Raw genomic sequence first — 16214 nt, forward strand, 5'->3', positions numbered from 1 at the left:
TAAGCCTTTTGCTTTCTTTACAGCTGGTACTAAAGAAAAGCAAGTTCAAATACTGTGTAAATAGCCTGTATAGCTTTTGTTGCCTTAGACATGTATTATTTATAAGCCTGTGAAAAAGGCTTGTAATGTAAAAGACTGACAAATTACTGCTTCCTTTACAAAAAATATTTTATTGGAGATTTTGAACTGTTCTATATAATCTCCTTTACCATCTTTCTCAGCCTTCTCCAACCTGAAGACGTTGTATATGGGAGTGATTTTAAGTGATAGTTTAGCTGTTATCTTCCAGCTTTGTAGAGAAGGTTCAAGGCCCGTTACTTCAAGAAAATTAGCTTTTTGTCTCAAATTTAATTGTACAGTGTTGGTGGGTGCCAGGTTTTCCTATATGACTGGTGGGCTAAAAGCGGTGTTCCACAGGAATGTGTTAAACTGATCCTGTTGAAAAAAGAAAACACACAAAAACTGAGTAAATATTACAAAGCACTTCTTGACAACAAAGTAAATATGGCCAGCTACCTACTTTTAAAACTGAATTCTACTTTGCTTTTAGGCAAATGGAGGTATAGATCCCTGTGAGACATGCCTTGATTCTTTGAGATTTCTCTCAGCCATTGTAACAAACAAAAATAGCAGAATGTTTTTCTTTTTGTTAAATAAAATAATTAAGTGACCTTGTATGGTGAAGACTTGAGTACTCCTTATTAACATCAGTTGTATTCAATCAGAATAGCTGGTCTCTTGCAGTAAAAATCACCTCACCTGAAGTGCTGTAACTTCAGGAGTGTCTTGGGACATCTGTCTGCTTAGTTCCAATTACATGTACAGCTACAGAGAGTATTTTTTTCATCTTTGGAAACTAACTAACCTCTTTTTATTACTGTGGCACTGGTTCACTTTACAGAGCACTGTGCAGGTTGTATGCTTGTCTGTAAAAAGCACAACTGACCAACTCAAATAAATATAATTATAGCTTTTGAGTCCTTTAATGCAATAGGTTTGGTTATTCAGCTTGAAACAGAAGCTGTAATCAAACTGTTGTACAGAATATACTTTCTTAGAAGAGTGATGCTATCTTCTTTACCGTAGCTCACATGGCAATGGCTGAGAAGTGAGATAAGCTTGCTGTAAAGTCTAGGGAAACCAAAGGTGCTATTCTCAGTGATGTAAGAACTCAAAAACTGATGAGAAACGACTGGAAAGTAGCACAGATAAAAGGTACAGCTAAAAGATAGTCAGAACATTTACCTCAAAGTGTAATGAGTGGTTTTGGCTTCCACCCACAGGTCAGTTACCATAGCAAGTGTAAATTGGAAATGTGAACTATCATTGAAGACTGTTTTGTTTCATCACAACAGGCAAAATGCTCCAGGTATCCTAACAGGAGCATCAGAAGAGAAGCACAGGCATATCAGCAGAGCAATTCTTAGTGCCTTCTGCATATGTGTTGTGCTTTGCAAAATGATGTTTTGACTTGCACAGTATGAATACTTGAAAGGGTTCTAATATTTAATTGGTTTATCTTATTACAGTGTGAAGATTCTCTTTAACCTGAGTACTTACAAGTGAGAGCTCCTCATCATGGCTGAACTATCACCTGAGGAAATTCAGCTGAGGGCCAACCAGGCCAACCTTACCATGAGGTAAGTATTTTAAGAAGCTGTGTGGGGTTAGAGCAGTTAAGATTATAGTATCCTTTAAATTTAATCTGTCAAGATTATAGTATCCTTTAAAGGCAGTCTACAGTGATGGTTCTGCAGGAGTATAGCAGAATGTTCCAAGTCACTCTACTGGTAAGTACTGGAGCTGAGGCTATTCCTGAAAGTAACAAGGAATTTTAAACTTCTCAATTGTAAAGCCACCTACTTGACTGAGTGCTCACCACCCAGTCCTGATGACTGAGAAAGGTCAGGTTGAATGCCTTTCCTAATCATGTCACTATTTCACGCATCTAATTCCTTTCGAATGAGTTTCATAAAGGAAAGGTAAATGTATTTTTACTTGCAACTTTCACTCGGGACAAATGAAGTACTAGTGAATTCTGGAAAAGCAGGAGTTTAATAGTCACTGGGGGGAGTATTTTAAAGAAATAATATATCCTAGTATGCTATGCCTGTGTTATAGCTAAATACTGGAAGGGTTTGTCGTCCTGCCAGTATGTGAACTAGTTGCTTTATTGCAATGAACTGGTAAATAACTTTTTCGAGGACTGATATATGCTGTCAGTACAATCACAGCATTCTTTTCTTCCTAGTCTTTGGAAAGCACAAGGAGAATTCTTGGCTTGGCCATTGAGGTAAGAAAAAGCTTTTGAATTCTTTAGGGATGTATAAATTTGAAGAATAAGCACAGCATCATTTTAACTCTCACAGAGTGATCTTCAGTGTTTGTTTTTTTCCCAATTTTTTTTTTTTTGAGACATTTGTGTTGTGAAGACTTTATGTAATGTGGAAATTATTAGGCTTAAGTAATAAAATCAATATTGTCTTTCTGACTTTTCTTCTAAGCAAAATGGTAAAATCTCCAGATGTTTCAGGTCAGTTATAAACACTCATCTGTGACAGATGGCTTTGGCTGCTTCATCGCTTGGCTCTCAAAACAATTGATGTTTTTTTGTTCCTCTCATTTTGTCCTGTTTCCAAGAGGGAGGGCAGGGCTTAGTAGGGTGGGGTAGGGTAGCAGAGGGCAGGGCTGCTTCTCCTTCTTCCTATACAAAAGTACTTCCGTTTATAGTTTACTGTCTGTTCCCTAGTTATAATTTTAGAAGAAGTTAAGTATGATAATGAAACTCTTAACACCCTTGTACATTATTTGAATCAAATAAAATCTGTATTTTGGATTTATCTAGATGATGCATCAGTGAGTTCCTCTATGCTTTTATGATTTGTATATCCCATTGTAAAAAGCAAAACAAAAAACTGTACAAAGCTTACTTTTTATTATTTCTCAAAATATAGAGCAGATCCCCGGCAGATTCATCTCTGTTAGAGATAACAAAGCTTATGTGATTCAGTTGAGATTGCTTTGCTACTACTTGTGCATGCAGTGGACAAATAGGAATACAGAAACTGAGTGGTGAAACTAGTGATAAGATTTCTAGCACAGAAGATGAGATAAATTAAAAATAATGCTTACGACAGTTCTGAGCTGCAAATTTACAGTAAAATGTGGGTATTGTTTAGAACTTCATAGAAAAAACCTCTGGTGTATCCTACAGTGCTGGCTTTAGATGCTGCTACCCATTGTTGTGTGTTCCTTTAATTGCAGTCATCATTACTGCAGAAGACCATTATTAATCAAAACCAGCCTAAAGTGCCTCAGCGGCTCAATGGGAGTTCACCCCTGCACAACAGCCTGCAGGTTTGATACCCAACTTGCTTGGTCCACAGAAAAAAAGAACATCTTGCATTTTCATCAAGCTATCTCTTAAAACAAAGAAGAGCCACACATACCTTCTTTCTGTGCTACCACTTCTGTTCGTGAAGCACAAAGAGAGCTCTGGAGTACAGTATTCACATTTTCTTCTGAGGCTTCTGGAGACACAGGTTCTCGTTTAATTTGTACTGAGGAATCTGGAGGAGTGGTGAACGTGATGCCAGAATGGAATGGTGTTAATGTGTTTACGTGAACAGAAGGTCCCAGTGAAGGTACAGGAGACAAAGTGTCCAAAAGGGGCAAGAAAGAGCCTGTAGGAAGTAAATCAGCTGACACCAGAGATTTGCTGTTTCTTCTCTCAGTTGAGACACTAACTGGGAGTTGCTCTGACAGTTCTGAAGGTCCATACGACTCTAATGATAAAAGAGGAGAGAAAAAACAAAGCAACAAATGAACAGAAATATGTGCATACTTTTACAGATTCTTGCAAGAAAAGTCAGTGGTGTCAAAAGTTCATTTCTGGCAGATAGGGAAGGAAGAGAAAAATTTGCAAGAAAGCCAGTTGATGCAGTGCTACCAAAGCCAGTGTATCACATCTGAACAATAAAGACTTCACTGCGCAAAGCCTAAAATTTAGTTCCACTTTTTATGAGTGCAATTTTTACAAGACACTGAGTTAAAAGAATGAGTCAGTATTTCACCACTATTGTTTCACAGCATCTCCTACCTTGTAGCCCTTGCAAGACCTGGATTCTTTGGCTTCTCAGAGCACTCATTTCCATGGTTATCTGCAAAACAGGAGTTTTTAATCACTTCTACTATTGGTAGTTTCTCAGATTGCCAACTTCTAGTCCTGTCAGTCTCAAAAGCCTACTGTTACCTGTTGCTTTAACACCAGGAGCCGCTGAATCTCAACATATGCAGCCTGCAGGGCGGCTCTAGCTTGCAAGAGATTATTGTCCACATTATGCAAGGACTTGCTCAATTCTTCTTCTCTCAGTGAAACAGCCAACAACTGGTCTACTTGAGAACGTTCTGGAAAGAAGTCCACATAGGTTAGCATATAACGGTACTTGCCAACACATTAAAATACATGACAAGTGATACCTCAATAAATATTATCACTTCCTAACGTATAAACACACGTAAAGCATTAGTAGCTGTACAAGAGACTGAAATAGAGCATCTACACACAGGAACAATCGCATATTGCACAGAAGAACAAAGTTAATAATTTCCTCTTTAAATGATGTCAACTTTGACTGCAGTAGCTTTAAAAAATAAAAATCATAGCTTTACCAGCACTGAAAAGAAAGTGACCCAGTTTCACAAAGATCTTCCAAGTCAATCGAGTTTCAATTTGTGTACTCATCAGCTTTTTCCAAGTTAATTTCTTCCAATAGATTTACTACAATAATATGGCGCTAGAACAAAATGACATGAAAAAAAAAATAAAATCCTTCCACGCACTGAATTTCACTAGTCACCTGGAAGCCAAGATTCCAAACAAGAACGGAAAGAGACCCAAATGTATCCAATTGCTATAGCTTTAATTTTATAGGACTTACAGACCTGACAAGAGTCCATCCCTATGACCCTGAGCACACCAACATAACACTAAGCCACTACAGCCAAGTCACGGTACTACTAGGTATTTACAATCTCTATTATAGACAAACACAAACATACATAATAGTCACTCACCTTTTTTACCTTTGATTTTTCTTCTTTTATTCTTTCTTTCCAGACTGGGGATTTCAGGAGAGGATCCTTCCTACAAGTAAGATCCTTTATTAACAAAAGATGCAATAGCAATTTCACCTAAATCAACAAGGCAAACATCCACCATTATCTCAGGAAGCATCACTTTCCTAACCACAGAAAAGAATATGTATAATTTTGCACATTCTTATGTAACTTGCTCTTCTCTCTCTTTTTAAAAGTGAGAATTAGATATCAGACATTAGATATTATTAAATAGACATGCTTAGATGCTCAAAGCCACACTTGGTTCAGCTTTTCTACTTCATAGATTTAGTTGGCAATGTGAAGGATGAAATTAGTGAGGAATTATAACTCTCTCTTCCTACACTTAACAAATCCATTCTGATTAATTTGATCAGAAGCTTCTTTTTTACTTTGTGTTATGACTAACACAAGGCAATTAAACAAATTCAGATAGATAAATTTCTGGCTTAGAGACAGGATACCATCTTCAATCTTCTTCTACCTTATTTTAGGCATTTGGTTTTGTAAAGAGGATTGTCTTTCCTTGTTTGACCATAAAACCTGAAACGTCTACAAAATTAGATGTCCAATACAGTTTAGTTTTCATTTCAGTTTTAGAACACCAAGATCCTCACTGCAACACTACTTTCATGGGAACATTTTAACAGTTTATTTACTAGCATAGTATGTGTGCCACTAAATCAAAACTGAAGAGCATTTGTATTCCCTAATAATAAAAAGAGGTCTAACCTAAAATCTTCCACTATAAAAGCAGAAACGGAAAATATTTTAAAATATAATTAAGTCAAATAAGCAAAATAAACCTATTAAAGTACGAGGCAATAAAACATAGAGAAAGTCATCCGTACAGAGACCATTCTAAACTGGTTGTAACCACTGACTGGAAAATAATGTTTTTAGCACACCAAAACTTCACAATATTGTACACTTACTCCCGTTGCTCTTCGTTTCTTGCCAATTCCTTGGCTGTCATTTTGCTCAGTACCAGAAGTGTAGCTGCTGTCTGTAGCTGCATCTATGTTGTTAGACACTGCAAGAAGTACATCACTTGAAGCCAGAGGATTTTCTTCTGATACTTCTAACACATTCGGTTTTTCAAGAAGAGGTGCTCTCTTATCTGGACTGTCTTGCTCTGCTTTTATGAAGCCAGTGAGCTCAGAAGTAGCCTGTAGGCTGTGTTTCCTTCCAGTGGTCTCAGTTCTTTCAGATTCAAACGGTGACAAAGAAAGAGAAGAGGTCTCCTGTTTCAAGTCAGCTCGTATGTCAACACTTGCCTCATATCCAGATGTTACATCATGTAAGCGTCTGGCTGCAACTACTTGCCTTTCCTCACATTCTTTTGCTTTGGGTTGTTCACTAAAAAAGCTGTAAGCAGAAGGGTGTCTGTCTGCAATGACACTGCTTTCAGAAAAGCTACGTTTTCTGGCTGACCCAGGCGCTGCTAAGGAAATCCCTTCCCACTGGAATCCTTCCAGAGTAGACAAATCAGATTCTTCAACAAGTTCTAGAGACTCTTGATCATTTTGAATAAGAGGCACCATTTCTATACCAAACCTTTAACAAGGATAAATAAATAAATAAATAAACAACACATGTAACAAACCATTTAAATCTAACAAAAAAAAAAAAAAGATTCCCCCTTTCCAAGCTGCATATTGCAGTTTGAAAAGATGAGCAACTCATTAAACTGGTTATCTGCAGTTTATGTCTCATGTAGAAAAACAGTACCTACTGTATATCACAAAACCATTAACTAACTCTAGAAGCTTGAATAATGTCCAGAAGACCTGTTAGGCACTCAAGCGACATTAAAGCTGTTACCTTTGCACCTCAGCGTCTTATGAAGCTTATAATGCAAAACTTCAAACGGAAGCAAAACTAATCATTTTCAGAACTACCTGTAATCCAGTTTGGAACAAGCAAAGATTACACATTTTCAAGAGTCTGTAAAACCTTCAGTCCCTCTAAGAATGGGACTCTAAGTCTAATGACCCTCTAAGACTGTAAAATATCTCATTCTCTTAAAGAATGAGATATTTTACAGTCGCTCTAAACACAAATACAAACTGCTTATCAGATAAAAACAGATTCACATCTGAAAAGGGAACAATTATTCTGTCTGCAACAATGCAAGCATTTCTTGTAGTCCTGAGTACATGAAGCAATTGCAACAGTGCTGTTCACATTCTCATTATGTTTTACACACTTCCATTTACTAGAACCTGAAACACAAATGCGTTCCTACACGTCATATATATTCAGGTATTAAGCAATTATTGCGAGCTGACCAGAATCTGTTCTGAGCAGCAAACTCTTGTCACTTATTAGTAGACCGACTGCCACAGAAGCAGTCAAAAAAATTCCAAGTACTTGTCATGCTAAGAGATGGCTGTATCAAAACGCTTCATTATAAAGTCTTCTTTTTAGCATTCTGAGATTCACTTAAGATGAGGTGAAAACAACCCAATCCCTTAAACACACACACACACAGTTACACTTAAAAGCTACCAACCTTGGTAAACCTTTGCCAAGTTCCTGTTTCTTCTTTGATACCTGCTGGATGACTTGATCCCAGTTCACGTTTCGCCGGGAAGCACTAAGGATCTGCCTGAGGGTGGGTTTAAGCCCCGACTCTTTCTCAGTTTCACTTCTCCGATGACCACTGACATTCCGAATGCGCCGTGCGTTATTGAGATTGGGCTCCGGAAGGTGTATTCCCACTTTGCTCTTCAAACTAATATGCCGTGTCAGGTCTCTTTGCAGAGAGGCCGGGAGGCCAAGTTTACTTAAATCAGGAAGGAGGCCTAGTGATTGACTTCCTCCTTTCTGCAGCTCATGATCTGAATGATTTTCAAAACCTTCCACTTCAAAGCGACCACCTGACTTGACATGCTCTTTGTTCACTTCTCCTTCCTGTGAGGAGGTTTTCAAACCCACATCCAAGTGCTCCTGTCTGTTTGATGGAGAATTTGTGGATTCCATCTGAAATGCAGAATCTTTCAGATCCGCAGATGCAATGCTTGAAGCAGATGGCTTTTCATCAACATCCTTTTCAGAGGCAGCAAGTTGACCTTCTGGAGTGTCGCAGAGTAAACAAGAACTAACAGAAAGACTCGGTTTTTCTTCTACTTTCTCTCTTCCTGTTAACTCATCGTCACTCACATCTTCTAATGAATGTAGCCTGAACTCGTTCTTTGGTGATGCTTTCCCCGTTTCTCCCATATTCTGGTCACTTGTATTCTTGCAAGAGTTTAAGGGAGCATTTTGTAAGGAATGGTTAGACTGAACATCTTTGCGATTTTGTTCTGCTTCACCTAAATTATCAACAGGCTCACCAAGATTACTGCTAAGTGTGTCTTTGCTGTTGCCTTGTAAGTCGCCAGCAGATGCATCATGTTGCTCTGACGACAAAGAAGGTAAATTGTTAGCTTCCAGATTCAGTGCTTTCAAATGGTTCTGTTCTTTGATACTAGGTGAGAATAACAGAGACTTGACATTTTTGAACAGACTTTTTGTATCCAGCTTCTGGGAAGACAACTTAACGTCCATGATATTTAGAAGAGGGGATTTCAGTGATGGCATCCTACTACTTCTGCCATCATCTTTGTCAGGCTTTTCATCACTGGAACCAGGGTAATCTAGTGTTACGTTAGAATGGGAAGATACTTCCCATTTTTTAACTTTTGGGATGCTAGCAGCGGCTTCAAAAGCTTTTCCTTTTACTGATGATTCAGTAAGAGGCAAAAATATAGAATCCATTTTCTCTGTAGCTTTAGAAACATCTTCAAACCATGATTGCTGCTCTGTAGATTTTTGGGATGGGTAGGGAGTCCAGTGATGTATTTTATCTCTTGAAGGGCTCCCACTTTTTCCACTGTTTCTTGGAGCTTTGCTTTCTGGTTGCCTGGAAGTACCAAAATCCAATGCCCCCTCAGAAGTAAGTTTATCACTAGTAAAATCAAGTGAGTCACTCCTATTGTTTCGATCTCTGTATGGAAGAACATCAGTCACGTCTTTCTCCTGCCACTGCCACGTATATCTTTCCTTATTATATTTAGGTGGCTCTAATAAATATGTATCTCCAGAGCTTCCAAAATTCCAGCTGTTTGCGCCATGAGAACTAGACTGCCAGTTTCCTCCATAACTTCTACATTTCCAGCTAGAAAAATTACCAGTTCCTTCTGTGTGCCAAGTAGAATTTCTCCCTCTGGCACTGTGATGCCAATTTGATGTTCCTCCTCCTTGCCCATTTGGATGCCAAACAATTCCAGAATTCCCATAGTTATGCCAACTTGAAGAGCTTCCTGAAACATTTTGGTGCCACCCAGAGCGTCCCCTTGGGCCACCTGGATGCCTACTTATATTAGCGTTCCTCTGGGAGTGTGAAAATTGGCCCTGTCTAGAGTTAATATAATCATCCCTTTCCCATTTCCAGTCCCTTTGTGATGCACTGTGATGATGCCACGATGACTGATCATAAGCTTCTCTTTCTTTGTATGTAGCTCTCTCTTCTCGCCTCCTCTGTGATCTCCTATCATCACATTCTGTTTCTTGGTTTATACAGCATGGTTCAGCTTGCCTACAAAACAATTTAGAAGAAGACAAATTCTGATGCCATTCCGTGGAAAGCCAACAGAACACAAGTCCCATCCATTTAGCTTGCACTAGGAAGATGTTTTACTTAAGAAGAAACGGAGACAACTTACTTAGCTACTTTATCATTCAAGGTTCTGCAGTGGTTGACTTTCAACTCTAGTGTTGTACCTTTACTTAAAACTTGCATTTCAAAGTTGCTCCTACAAGAACAACTGATCTGATTCAGGGATAGTTTAAGCAGAGCTGTCAGAAAGCTTATTTTTGTTGTACATCCTTTGCAATGTGAGGAATCTTGATAAGAAAAAACTAATAAGCAGTCAGATTTTTTTCCCCCCTGAATACTACTTTATCGGTGCTAGACAGCATAACCAGAGTGAATTGATACATAATAGAAAGAAAATCAGAAACTACTGAGAAATGAAGTTGTTCTACTTAATAGAGAAAACAACTGAGATCATGTCTCAGTTTATAATGCTTATGTTAAAGCACAGATATAGAACATACAGAGAAACCAGACTTCCGAGACAAAAACCTATTTTGTCTGGTTTTAAATAACAAACCAGGAGTCCACAGCACTCAAGTGTGTGTGAGCACTATCTACTGCCCTTTGGATAAATACTTGTGGTTCGCAGACTGTCAAGAACACATTTAAAGATAAACGCTACCTTAACACTGGCAGCTATTCCCAGGGTCAGCACTCCAAATATATTAAGTATTTATTCTATCAAACGAGGAGTCTTAATAAAAGTTTTCATTCCCAAAACCTCATCACAGAAAATCATTCACTCTAAGTTCCTGGACAAGCAAGAAAATCAAATAAACAATGTCTCAATGATACCTTTAGTTCTAGGAGCTGACTCAACTGGAGTATGATCTAATGGAAACAGTTTTGCTGTAACTTTACCCGTGTAATTTTTTTCATTCCCCAAGTCTATATCCAACTGACAGATTTTTATAAGATTCCATTTGTCTTAATAGCACTGGACTAACAGCACTTTCACCAAAGAATGAAGAAATATGACTTTGTCACCATCTACATCTGCTATTATGCAAACACGAACACCACACTGAACAGCGGCACTCTAGTATGCTGAAATGGATTCAAAAGTAAACAATAAAGACATTTGTGCATTTTAAGGCACTAACTGAATTTTTCAGTAGTGAGCAAGAGCTTCTTTCAATAATCATATGGCCCTTTAGTACCATTGTCATGCTGTAAAAGCACTGAAAAAATAAATTCCCAATTGGAACATTGCATTAGCAATGCACACTTGCAAAGTCACATGCACTTGCTAATCTCTGCAGCCTTCTATTTCACAGTGAGTCACAAGAATTCTCTTTAGCTGCCGAGAAGCAGCAAGATAAAATGAGTAAGGAACTTCATTCATGGATTACGGGATTTTAGTGTGACATTAACTAAACAATCCAATTCATTCAAAAAACAGACCATACAAAGGTTTTAAAGGACATTCACAAGCAGTTCTGAAAAAGCTGAGTCCCTGCAGAACCATCCTCCCATCACACTAAAAACAAAAACAGCCCTACCATCACATTTATTAAACCCTTCGGTTAAAACGAGTATCACATGTTAATATAACACCCTAAGTACTTTGAAAGCACAAGATCTCACATTAGGTAATTGAATGCTACAACATAACCTTTTTGTTTGTTTTTTAAACAAACGTTTCATGAGCACCCAGTCCTTAGGAACAAATTATGACTGTGCTATAAGCACTCCTATGACATTACAATTAAAAGAAGAAAGGAAAACTCACCGGTTCTGTTCCTTCCTTTGTTTGATTAGTTGAATAAGCTCTTTGTCAAGGTATTCTTCTTCTGCCTCCTCTTTCTCTTCCGCTTTATCATGGGCATCAACATTGTCTTTGTGTAGCTGGCTGGAGATGTGCTTGGCATATGCTGACAAGCCCACCAGCGTCACTCTGCATACCTGGCACTGGTGGTTGCTGTCCCTAGGAAGAGAGGCAGAGGGTGGGCTTTTGGCTCTGCCAACAGGCATGGTGGATTATCTCTGGTTATTCTTTGTTTCCTCTGAATATGCTTGCCATTAGCCGATGGCTTGTGTTCAAGGCTACTAGGTTTTGCTCGATATGTTTAAGTTACTTGAATTCTCTGTTTTTTCTTTCATTCATTGTCTTGGTTTATAGATGGTAAGTTTTCAGAAGATTTTTTTCCAACAATCAAGAGGTAGAAGACTTGAGAATAGAGCTGCGTTAAACAGGAAGAGGAACTGTTGTACTCAAAATCTATTCAGAGGGAACACAGTGAGCAAGGAGGCAGAATGGAAGGCTTACAGAGCTAGCAGAAGCACGGATTATAATTAAAGCCATGGAAACCATCATCCACCCTGGTTAGCTCCCACAACCAAACAACCGGACCAGAGAGGCGGAGGACAAGGCTGACACTCAAGCACAGGTGCAGTCCTACGTCTAAGATGTCAGATTTCTCACAGAGGTTGAAAATTTAGTAACTGAAGACATATAAAGTTTATTTCAAAAGGGAAAAAAATGGTGTTTGTAATTCTATCAAAGGCAGAATTCCACTGCTACCAGGAACCCAAACAGAAAGCAGCCAAGAACTAAGAAACACTGTTTTTATATTTTATCTTTCATTTTTTCACATCATTTGTGACAGTTAACGAGCCTCCTGAGTTTTATGTATTCGGATAACATGGCCATTGCCAACTTGATCACAAACCATCCCTCAAATAAACTGTGCAATTCAGCTTGTTTGAGGAATAGTACATTAGTTGTTCTTGAGCATAACTGCACAGGGAGGCAAGATTCACTATGGTTCTCATACCTTCCTTTCAGGTTTTCAAGTTCTCTGTGATGAAGCATGCTCCTCATGTGTTCTTCCATCTCCTTCAACAGAGAGAAAGAAAAGTAGAATTGGTCATAAAACGAAAGAAAGCTATTCCAAAGATTTCACATTCCTTTTTTTTTTTTTTTGCTTTTGAGCAGAAATATTTTGAAATCGTCAAAGAACAGACACTAATCGTTATCCTCCCCAGTCCTTGAATTCACATCTCCAAAGGGAAAGCAACATCTGCAGCCCTCATGAGTTGTGTGAATTATTACACTGGCATTTGCACAATTGCCTTGCATCAGGTATAAGGGCAAAAATATTACAATTTAAAAAAACAGACTGTTTCAGTGCAGGCTTTGCATGACAGAAAAGATGTGCACAAACTGGAAACATTAATGAAAATTAATGCTGTGCTGTGTGATTTCTCATTCCTATAGAAACAAGACAGAAATCCAAAAGGAAAAAAAAAAAGTCTTAGCACAGTTTATAGCTGAATGGGTTTTGAGCATTTCACCCTATTATTTTTACACAGCCATATAAAAAAATACTCTGAAATCCTCGATATTTTTTGGTAGTTAGAATCAAGGATATTGCAGAGCTCATATAAAGAAAGATGCTCTAAAGCACATGTAAATATACTATTTGGTTTGTGACAGATCTAGATCAATATGCTCCTGATACAAGAAAAATGTTCTCAGAGTTCGTGCAGTTTTAAAATGGGAGGACTTCTCATAGACATTTAATATTAGTACCTACTGATGTTAGATGTAAACTAAGTAGGAATTATTTACCTTTTTTGAGCTGTATACAAGGTGACACAATATGCATTTCCATTCTCGCACCATGCTTACTACTCCAGTTAGATCTTATCCCATATCTGCAAATAAATTAAGAACAAACATTCAGGATGTTTTTCATCGTTAATCCATTTTGGTACGGAAAGTAAAAATAATTCACCATTCATGATAACGGCTGTATTGAGCTCCTTAAAGAGCTCTCTCATGCAGTTTTGAATAGTCCTCTAAAAAGCAGTCAATAAAAAATAGCTTTCCTTTTCTTTTTTCCCTTGTCCTCCAAGATACACACTTATTCTGCCAAGACTCATAGAAGTGCTCTCATCGACTCAAATAAGATTAACAAAAACCTGAAGCTGTTGTGCAGTCCATTTCAAGCCCCAATTGTTCACCATCCACCTTCAGTTTCTGGGACACTGCACCGTGACAATCTGATATTGAGCGAAGCTGTGAGCGCAGCTCAGCAGGTCTTGTACTTACATTGAGTCCAGTCTGCACAGAGTTAAAGCAGCTCTGACATTCAATGCAACAGAAGAAGAAACACCATATTTGTCTACTTCCAAAATGTTGATTTTGGAGAAGTATTTCCCTTTACTTGGATTTGTACATACACTTAGTTAACGCACACATCCAGCGTAAAGGGAATACAATCAAGTTAATCTTTAGGCAAGTCACACTTAGCTGTGTGACTTCTGGTCACACAGCTGAATTGCCTTCACCTGTGCTCCCAAGGCTCACCACGTCCTTTCCCCAGGTGCTCCATCAGTGTGCTTCAGGCCGTGGATCAGCAGTTCCCACACATTCGGTCATAGCGATTCAACTAACAAACTAACGCAGTCTGACCAAAAGCAACTACTTGCTTGAAATGAGAGAGCAACAAAAGAGCATCTATTCAGAAAAACTTCACACAGAAATCAGTCAATGCTGGAACACACACGGTGATGCAAACGCAGTTGCCTTTTACTGACAGTTCAGCTGAAGCCAAGCAAAAGGTTAAAAAAAAAACTTACACTTGTGTTTAACAAATGTAGCAGTCTGCTTTCAGGTTAGGACTGAACTTGTTTTCTAAGGTCAAGTTACAAAGCCAAACTTCATCAGCCATGGAATACCCACAACAACAAACACTGCAATCCTAATGGGGAGGTACTCTCCAAGTTAATCCAAACTTTGTTAAAAGTTTTTGGAAGGCTTAAGCCTTTTCAGGCTAGGATCTATCAGCTCAGCAAAACTTAATATAGCAATCGAGGCTTGACAGAAAGAAGCAGCAAGTGAGAGATGGCCACAAACAACCAGCAGAGATCTGGAGAAGCCCCAGGAGATGAAAGCAAAGTCCACCAAACCTCAGCCTTGCTGTCGCGGGCTCAACACCCAGCTGTGGCACCAAGAGCTCTTCAAGAGCTACGCTTCAGGCAGAAGGGATGGAGGAAGATCGGCAGCTTGGCAGAGAAAGACCTGGGGGTCCTGATGGATGAAAGACTCAACATGAGCCAGCAGTGCGCTCTGGCAGCCCGGAAAGCAAAAGGGATCCTGGGCTCCATCAGGAGAGGGGTGGTCAGCAGGGACAGGGAGGTGATCTTGTGAGGCCCCATCTGGAGTACTGTGTCCAGGTGTGGAGCCCTCAGTACAAAAAAGATATGGAGATTTTGGAAAGGGTCCAGAGGAGGGCCATGAAGATGATCAGGGGGCTGGAGCACCTCCACTATGAGGACAGGCTGAGGGAGTTGGGCTTGTTCAGCCTGGAGAAGAGAAGGTTGCGGGGTGACCTCATTGCAGCCTTTCAATACCTGAAGGAGGGGAGTAAACTCTTCGAAAGGGCTGACAATAGCAGGACACAGGGAAATGGTTTTAAGTTAAAAGAGGGAAAATTTAGGTTGGGTGTTAGGGGGAAGTTCTTCACTAGGAGAGTGGTTAGGCCCTGGAACAGGCTGCCCAGGGAGGTTGTGGATGCCCCGTCCTTGGAGACGGGGTTCAAGACCAGGTTGGACGGGGCCCTGGGCAACCTGATCTAGTAAAGGTGTATGTTTGGTGGCCCTGCCAGGCAGGGGGTTGGAACTACATGATCCTTGAGGTCCCTTCCAACCCGGGTCATTCTGTGATTCTGTGATTCATTCTGTGAAGACACAGCATTGCCGTGGTCCATTCCATCAAGCCACTGCTACCAAAAACAGAATGATAAAGAAACCGTACTTGCAAAGAGAAACAAGAAACCAAACCCTTACAGAACAACTGAAGAAATGGAGTGTGGTCAAAGCCACTTCTAGCCAACACGAACCATGTCCTCTTCCATCGCCCTATGAAGAGCTGCTTCAGGAACCACACACGGTCATTCTCACTGTCCGTTATCGGGCATCCATCACCGAACCTATTCACACTCACCAGGACGAATTTTGGCTTCACAACAGGCCGGGCAGTAACTGAGCGACTCCGAGCGCAGAGCCGCAGCCCAGCCGTGCAGGAAAGCTCCGCATGTCCGCACACACAGCCGGACCCGCCCGTCTGTAGCACGGAGCCGCTCTGGCAAAGCCCCGTTAACGGCACCGCAACGCGGGACGCTCGGCACGCGCGGCTCCCGCTCCCCAGGCCCGCCGCCCCTCGGCCCCCTCGGCCCCACCGGGTCAACCCCCGCCGGGGACACGAGCTCCCGCCCGGTACTCACACGTGGCGGCCAGGGCAGGGGGCGGACCGCCCATCCCCGCCGGCCCCGAGCCCGCCCGCGGTGCAACGGACACAGCGCCAGCGCCGACCGGACCACACCGAGAGTCGGGGGGCACGGGGAGGCGGGGCGGCCGCCGCGGTGCATGCTGGGAAATACAGTCCCGGCGCTGAGTGGAGGAAAGCGGAGCCATCTTGACGCGTGCGCAGACTGCCCGCGCGCCG

The 16214-nt window shown here is 40.4% G+C and overlaps 2 protein-coding genes and 1 long non-coding RNA gene across 8 annotated transcripts in view; 2 read left to right on the top strand and 1 right to left on the bottom strand.

Annotated features, from left to right (window-relative positions):
* SNAP23 (synaptosome associated protein 23) overlaps window positions 1-16214 on the top strand; it is a 32127-nt gene that overhangs the window by 593 nt on the left and 15320 nt on the right. For all 3 annotated transcript variants that reach the window (XR_014946589.1, XM_085548879.1, XM_085548880.1), the window contains exons 2-3: window positions 1530-1640; window positions 2252-2293. Coding sequence is in view for 2 of the 3 variants with exons in the window: in XM_085548879.1 (XP_085405005.1) it covers window positions 1579-1640; window positions 2252-2293 (104 nt within the window). In the remaining variant the exon portion in view is untranslated. The remainder of the gene's footprint in view (window positions 1-1529; window positions 1641-2251; window positions 2294-16214) is intronic.
* On the bottom strand, window positions 151-16121 carry LOC107314723 (zinc finger protein 106-like). 4 transcript variants are annotated; one of them, XM_085548877.1, is made up of 11 exons: window positions 15994-16121; window positions 13335-13420; window positions 12538-12599; window positions 11493-11687; window positions 7634-9700; window positions 6054-6675; window positions 5077-5146; window positions 4253-4407; window positions 4100-4160; window positions 3450-3785; window positions 151-435 (listed from the first exon to the last, which is right to left on the bottom strand). In XM_085548877.1, exons 2-11 carry the CDS (start codon window positions 13386-13388, stop codon window positions 425-427), a joined length of 3633 nt encoding a protein of 1210 aa, XP_085405003.1. In that variant the 5' UTR covers window positions 13389-13420; window positions 15994-16121; the 3' UTR covers window positions 151-424. The 4 variants fall into 4 exon arrangements, 3 of the variants coding, with proteins under 3 accessions (XP_085405003.1, XP_032300792.2, XP_085405002.1); XM_032444901.2 differs by having other exon boundaries at window positions 11493-11943; XM_085548876.1 differs by lacking the exon at window positions 151-435 and having other exon boundaries at window positions 2914-3785.
* Window positions 5051-12070, top strand: LOC146760723 (uncharacterized). The gene is made up of 2 exons (XR_014946590.1): window positions 5051-5152; window positions 11883-12070. It is a non-coding gene; the product is annotated as an uncharacterized LOC146760723 (long non-coding RNA).

This window comes from Coturnix japonica, chromosome 5 (assembly GCF_054131305.1).
Source record: "Coturnix japonica strain WE chromosome 5, WE-NBRP24, whole genome shotgun sequence".
NCBI lineage: Eukaryota > Metazoa > Chordata > Aves > Galliformes > Phasianidae > Coturnix > Coturnix japonica.